The following is a 7,274-nucleotide window of genomic DNA, read 5'->3' as shown; positions in this document are numbered from 1 at the left end:
CCTCAATATAGGAAGGAAAAAAAAAAACCCACCAGCTAGGCTCAGTCACTATTGCTAAGAGTCATTAGTAACTACTCAGTGATGTAGGATAATTTTGCTTTGGCTTCATAACAACACTCCGAGTTAAATGCTGTTATTGCTGATGTTTTCTTACAGAGGAGGAAACGGAAATTCAGAGAGGGTAAGCCACATACCTGGGATACCCAGCGTGAGGCAGAGCTAGGATGCAAATTTCAGGCTTGTTTCCTCAGTACTCATAACAAACCCAGCTTCCTCTTTACTGCTGTTCACTAGCTCTGACTCACTCCTGCATGCCAGCCTTCACTGCCAAGGAATTCAAGTTTGGGCCTCAACAAAATTAGCAATGACTGTGTCAGGCTTTATCAGGATTGCACGTGTCTGATCTCGGCTATGCAAGTTCAGTGTGCATTAAACGCTCCCGGCCCTGCCTTGCCTCCGTGCCCAGCTCTGATGTCAAACTCTCAGTCACTAAGCAGCTGATTGCAGTTCCTGTCCCTCTCTAGACACTCCTGAACTCCTCTTCCTCACAGGTGTGCAGCCTGTGAATTCTAAATGGAACTGTCCGTTTGAGCCATCTCTCTGAATACTTAGAGTTGGTGAGACTAGCTAACTCTTTTTGAAAATGGAGTCTTGGGAGCATCTTGACTGTCTAGAGCTCAGGCACCTGATTCTTATTCAACTTTAAGCTGAAAGAAGTCATGGAGTCAAATCCTATGAGAAACCATGGATATTAACTTTATTTCCGTAACGGAGGCTCAGACACCGCAACTAAATGCCAGCGCTTAGTTCGGGGAGGAAGGAGGGTGACTCTCTCCCCCGCAGCCCAAGACCCTGCTTACACAGCACTCCTGTCTATTAGGGGCTCATTAGTATTTTCAAAGAAAAGAGCCTGGTCTCCTGGCGACCAGCACGGCATCCCTGTGGTCCCCTGTGTCAAGAGAGTGAAGGGTAAAGTGTAGCCAATTCGTGTTGTGAATGTGCATCCATGCTCAGGAGGACGGCTCTGCTTTCGGCACCTCCTTGAGGTGGCATCAGGAAGCCGAGAGGCTCCAGAGATGCTAATTTCTGAGTGTCTCTCCGCAGCAGGCTGCAGGATGGCTTTTGATTATTCGCTCATTCACACGTGGAGTTGAATGTGCCATGCCCGTGCCCTCTCCTAAGGCGGCTTCACTGGCAGCCTGGCTGCTCCTCGCCAGTGATGTAAATGTACCAGCTGCTTCCCAGGAGCCAGTCCGAATCCTGCAGGAGGGGCCCATCCCTCTCCCAGGCATCAGCCTGCTGCCTTCAGTCTAAGCCCTCTTGCCAACCATGGTGGGTCTCTCCGATCTCCCATCACCTTATTGGAGATGCCCAGAGCTAATCCTCTTACTGGTTCATGATTTATAGTGTGCCTTAATCTCCAGACTCCAAGGCAGATGCACTATCATCTTCTGACTGTGGGGACATGAACAGACTTGTTTAAAGGGGCTGCGCTGGGCTGACTGAGGTGGTCAGGAGGAAGGCGGCAGGCTGCTCAGAAAATGAAGGCGCTTCTGCTGCTGGTCCTGCCCTGGCTGAGCCCTGCTAACTACATTGACAATGTGGGCAACCTGCACTTCCTGTACTCGGAACTGTGAGTCCCCTCTCGGTGCCTGCATCTGTCTGTGTGTGTGTGTGTGTGTGTGTGTGTGTGTGTGTGTGTGTGTGTGTGTGTTGGGTGGATGGAGGTGGCTTCTGAGTCACTTTCCCAGCTGGTCTATTCTGTTTCCGGCAGTAATTCTGCATATACAGCATGTGTTTGAATACAGTGCCCTGTGGCAGTTAAGGCAGCATGCTTAGTGCTCTGTGACTTAACAGAAAACACCATCTTAATGGGTGTGCTGCTTCCCCAGCAAGGCAGCCCCCACTCCTGTGCTAAAACTGTGCGTGTGTGTGTGTGTGTGTGTGTGCACGCACGCGCGCGCTCAGTCTTTTCTTGATAGATGAGACTTCTTTCCCTTTCCATAAATAGAACTGAGAGCAATTAAGATCAGAGTTTGCATGCAGAGATGTGCACTCGCATAGGGGACTTCTGAGGACTACTAGTCCTTTTATTGAGACCATCACAGCCAATGCCTGGAGACAGGTGGAGTGTCAGTAAGGAGGAAAGATAACCTATGCATTAAAAGTCTAAATTTTTATTTTGACTTTTGATAATTTTTAAGCATGGAAATAAATGCCATTGATGCCCATACTCCCATACATAATCTCAAGATTAATAGCTTAGCAAGCTCCAGGATATCCAAGGCTGTGTAACTATGTAGCAAGACCCTGCCTCAAAAAATATATACATACATATATACATACATACACACATATAAAGATATATACACACACATATATATATGTGCACACATGTTTAAAATTGTCTTGAGTAAATGTAGTTGTTATAAGATCTCACCCTAAATATTTTGCAGTATACTTCTAAAACATAGTTATATTTCTCTACATGCCTAGTGCCTATTTCATAGGGGAAATGACCCTCTAACTTTAAGTATGTTCCTGGCTCCTTTGTTGGAAGGATTGCAGGCTAGAGCTGGTGGTTTCTGCCCATCACAGAAAATGTGTTGCTCAGCCCCCAGTATTTACAAACTCCTCCTTACTTACTGGTTACAGGCAAGAAGCTACAGCAGGAATGTTTTTTTCTTTCAGGGATGGGATCTTTCTGTGCCCTAGGCTAACCCAGAACTTTCATTCTCCTGCCTCAGTGTCCTGAGCACTAGTGTGACAGGTGTGTTCTTCTGGGACCAGGACAGAGAACAAGAAATCTAAGTTGGGTTTCATAGAGTTCTGGTTGGAAAAGCTGACCTGGTCTGACTTCAGTCATGACTCCATTCACGGATGTGTGGAAATAACCCGTGTTGCTTTTGTTCTTCGTCGGATTAACCAGTTTGTCAGTAAATGTTGACAACTAGAACAAGACACTTGAAGGCAAGGCATTCATTCTATAAGAGGCTGTATGTCGGGAGGGTCTGGGCTACTTAACTGACATGTAACGCTAGTGCACCTGAGATCAGAAAACTCAGAGAAAAGTGTTTGAGTTCAACTTCAACTATGGGAGCCCCAGGGGAGACTATGACATTGCAAAAGCCTTTCATGAAAAATATACAGTGGTAGCGCTCATTGGAGTTGTGCGAAGTCTCCTTGCCCTCTCCCAGTGGTGCCTGAGGTTGGGGTCTCTGGAATGTGGGGCCACAGCATCCTTTCTGCCTACCCCACCCACCTGTATCCCTGCCAGCCACTGTGTTAGTTTTCTACGACTGCGGTAACAAATGTCCACCAACTGGATATCTCGATGCCTATTCTTTCAATGTTTTGGAGTCCAGATACTTGAAATCAGAGGATAAGGCATGCCCACTTTGACATAGTGGGGAAACCCTTTACGTACTCCTTCCTCAGTCCACTGGCTGTAAGCATCCTTTTGCTGTGACCTTGTGACTCCACTTTTTCTCTGTCTACATATGACCTTTTCTTCTGTGTCCTTTCCAATTCTGTTTATGTCTCTTTCCCTTCTCCTCATATCATTTTCCTACAGTGCTGGGTACCAAACCTAGGACCTTGAACATGCTAGGAAGCCATAGAATGGCATCCCAGCACCTCCTCCTCTCGTAAGGGTATTGTCACCATGTTTAGGCCCAGTTGGATAGTCCAGCATGATCTTACCTTGAGACCTTTAGCCTAATTTAATGTCAGTCCTAAGGCATGTTATCTAAATGAGATCACCTTCACACACAATGCTGAGTGGAGTTACTTTGGGGGCCTACCCTTTGGCCTCCTTTAGAAGTTGTAGAAGAGCCCCTCCAGTTATTTTCATTCCTGTAGCCTTGTTGAAGGAAGGATTTTCATTTTAGTTCAACAGTTTTCCTCCTGTAAGTATAGGGCTCAGAGGCACAGTCTCTTTTGGATGATCTGAGTGGATACATGCAAGTCACTCTGAAGCGCTTCAGAAAGCGAGATGCTATCGAGTGTCTAGAACAGCATTTCTAAACTCATTGGTCAGAACTTGTTAGTAGTCTCCAGTTACGGAGGAGGTGAAACTTGTCCACTTCTGGTTACCAGAGAACTTTGGGGAGGGAGCTAGACCTTGAAGTATAGGTAGGAATTAGGCACAGTGAGGGGTGGAGAGAGCTTTCCCAAATACCAAATAGCACTGGTTATTATCCAAACTTTAACAATTTCATTCTGAACCATGTGTGAGACTTCTCAGCTAGTTTAATGCCCTGAGCAGAGGTGGCAGGAGGTGAGTGTATGTCCTTAAGGCCTGTCTACCATGGCCCCGAGGACCTCAGAGAGAGAACCATGGGGATTTGCCGGTTTCCCTCCCGTCTCATCTGGACTCTGTTACATGGATAAAGCTTGCTCAGCGTCCCCAGCACTTCCAGATGCAGAGTGTCCCTTGAGTTCCCTACCCACTAGCACCAAGTTCTGCCCACTGGGGACCTATCTGAGACACTGGAGCTAATTAGTAAACGATTCAAAATTCAGTCCAGGACTGTCCCATCTCCCATGCTTCCAGGAACCTGGTAGGAAATGTTTAAAATAGAAGTCACTTAAGTAAAAAAGCAAAAGTCCTCGGTGAGTTCCACGGCCAACTGTAGAATGTGTGTTAAGTAGAATTGTGCCTGAAGACGTAAGTCAAGCTGAAAGGTTGCTTCTCATTGTGGTCCTTTTGTGACTGAGGGAAGCTGTGCTAACAAATTAATTCTGATCTTGCTCACAGATAATCCCAGCTGAGTTCCAGAACACAGCTCTGTACTTGAAGAACTGAGGTGTAGTCGCTACCTGCTCAGTGGCCTACTGTGGTATTTGTGACGTTTCTTCCATTTAAACTCAGTATTTCGTTCAGCAAAAAATTCCAGGGAAAAGCATTGGTGTTTGGAGTATAGCGTGCATCTTATTGCCTGCAGCAAACCTTCAAGAACGTGTACTAAGAACTGAAAGACTTTGTGCTTTCTCCACCTTCAAAGTTCCTAGTCCCTATCAACTTTGGGGAATGCGACTTGCTGCCACTTTTTGGTGGCTCTTGTGGCCTGCTCCTGCCAAAGGGGCAGGCTGAGCGGGCTTCAAGCAAGTGTGTGGTACAAGCTGAGACTTTGCTTTTTAGAGCCCACCTTCTGTCTACTGTAAGGTGTTCTCAACAGGGCTGTTCAGCACGGTCACTAGAAGAACCCATGCTCATGAGATTAATGCTATGGCTTAGCTCTGTGACTTCTCAGGAAGCCAGGACGTACCACCTCTCTCGAACTTAGACAAAAAGTTGTGATTTGTGAGTGGAGTGACTATGCATAGTAGCCATTCCTGGAGAGAGAAATCACACTCTAGTCCCTGGTCCCTGTGAGATAGTTGTCTGCACGGATGTGGTCTGTTTCCATCAGAGCTGTGTACTAGAGAAGTTAGGATAAGAGATTCTAAATTTGCAACTTGAATTATTTAGGGCTACGGAGGGCCAAGGCCTTCTGAAGAAACTGCCAAGAACAGCAGGAGGGGTGGAAGTCTTGTATGTATCTTTCTTGCATACTGGGTCCAGACCACAAGCCAAGGGCACGGGGACACAGATCACCCACCAAGTATCTTAGGACCCAGAAGACTAAACATCCAGCACCTCCCTAGAAGAACTTTCTCTGAGCAGTCTGCCAAGCACACCACTGACGAATCACACTGACTGTCTGCACCAGAGGTATTGCGTGCTGCGGCAGTCAGTCAAATACAGTTGGGCATCTGAGGCTTGGAAGTGAGAGGTCAGCTTGCCTTCCTTTTGTCTGTCACTCTAGGTGGTCTATACTTGCTCTTCCTTTTCTGGGTCAAGGTCCTAGGACAGTAACCACAGTGTTTCTTTTTCCTCCCTCATTGACCTCAGCTGTTGGCTAGAAAGCGGGGAGGGGGGAATGGTCTGTGGGTCTTCGTGTGACTAGAGAGCCCCACCGGTGTGGATCACTGCTCTTAGATTCTTCCAGAAGGAAGAGAAGGGACAGGGACAAGAGCGATGACTTCCAGCATCCTTTCTCCCTCATTCTCACCGTGTTAACAACCCCCCCTCCCACCCACATGTCTGAGGTCCACACGAACTGGCTCAGCTCTATGGACTTGCCAGCAAATGTTGCTCAAACTGACTCTCAAAGAATTTGTTTGTTTTCCAATAATCTTGAAAGAAAAAAAGAATGTCTCCAGATTTTTCTTGCTGTATGTTTTGAGCAGCTGAGGTCAAGCTTTGATGGGATAAAATGACCTGAGGTGGAGAAGTCCTGTCCCAGCAAAGGTGAAGATCAATTTCAAGGACTTCTTTGGGCTCATGAATATCTTCAAAGGCTTTCGGGGTGGGGGGAACCATGGCCTCCCACTGTACCCTGTACCCAGCCTTCAGCACAAGTTTCCACATTTTCCCTTAAATTTTAGGCTTGTTTGTTTGGAATGAAATGGAAGCTGTGGTTCCTGACCCATTTTATGCTAGGCTCACCGAATGCTTCTTTGTAATGGAATGATGGTTCTTTGATGTTCACAGAGCATGGCAACTTTGTCCTCTGGCTTTAAGTTTTTTAATTTATTTTTTTCTTTTGCTCCTTGATAATCCACAAGTTCTCTTTTGGCAGCCACGGAACAATTCTGTTTCCTAACTCTGCGCTGGTTTCAAATGCTCTTCCTTGAAAAACCTCTACTCCAGGCAAACCCAGCAGTTTCAAGACGCTGCTCAAGGGCTGGCCATTCATGTCTATCTTTCTAGTTGCATGACTATGTCAGGCAAAGTTAGGATTTCTTTAATAGCCCTATTGGTTCAGGTTTGTCTCAGTTTCTTTCATCTTCATTCTAACTCGCTACAGTGGGAAATTTTAAACAACGAAAGGGGAGAAGGGAATAAAGAACGTCGGGTCTCTTACATCCATCGTTAGCAGTTATCAGTCCATGGTCGTGTTTCTTTCATCTTTATGCCCTTGAATTATTTGGAATCAATCGTAGACATGATTATCATTTTTATCTGTCAACATCTCTGCAGTTCATCTCTAAAAAGTGGTTTTGTTTAGTTTGACTTTTTCCTTTTTTGTTGCTGATTTTATTTTTTTAAGGAAGTATATCATTTACATAACCCAGGCTAGCCTTGAATTTGTGGTCCTCCTGCCTCAACTACCTGAGTTCTTGGATTGTGGCCATGTGCCACCACTCCCAAGAAAAGGGTAAATTCTTAAGAAATGTGACCACAACATTAACATTACAACAAGACAAATAACTAATTCCTTAAGAGC

At 46.0% G+C, this 7,274-nt stretch overlaps 1 protein-coding gene across 1 annotated transcript in view; it reads left to right on the top strand.

The window, feature by feature from the left end:
* Nucleotides 1-1,288: 1,288 nt before the first annotated feature.
* The window catches only part of Lnx1 (ligand of numb-protein X 1), an 84,932-nt gene continuing 78,946 nt past the window's right edge, over nt 1,289-7,274 (top strand). The window contains exon 1 of the mRNA XM_005359348.3: nt 1,289-1,633. Within this exon, the coding sequence (XP_005359405.1) occupies nt 1,542-1,633 (92 nt within the window). The 5' untranslated portion in view covers nt 1,289-1,541. The remainder of the gene's footprint in view (nt 1,634-7,274) is intronic.

The sequence above is a fragment of the Microtus ochrogaster genome, linkage group LG1 (genome assembly GCF_000317375.1).
Source record: "Microtus ochrogaster isolate Prairie Vole_2 linkage group LG1, MicOch1.0, whole genome shotgun sequence".
Classification (NCBI taxonomy): domain Eukaryota; kingdom Metazoa; phylum Chordata; class Mammalia; order Rodentia; family Cricetidae; genus Microtus; species Microtus ochrogaster.
The sequence above is the reverse complement of the archived record's forward strand: the minus strand, read 5'-3'. Positions and strand labels throughout refer to the sequence as shown.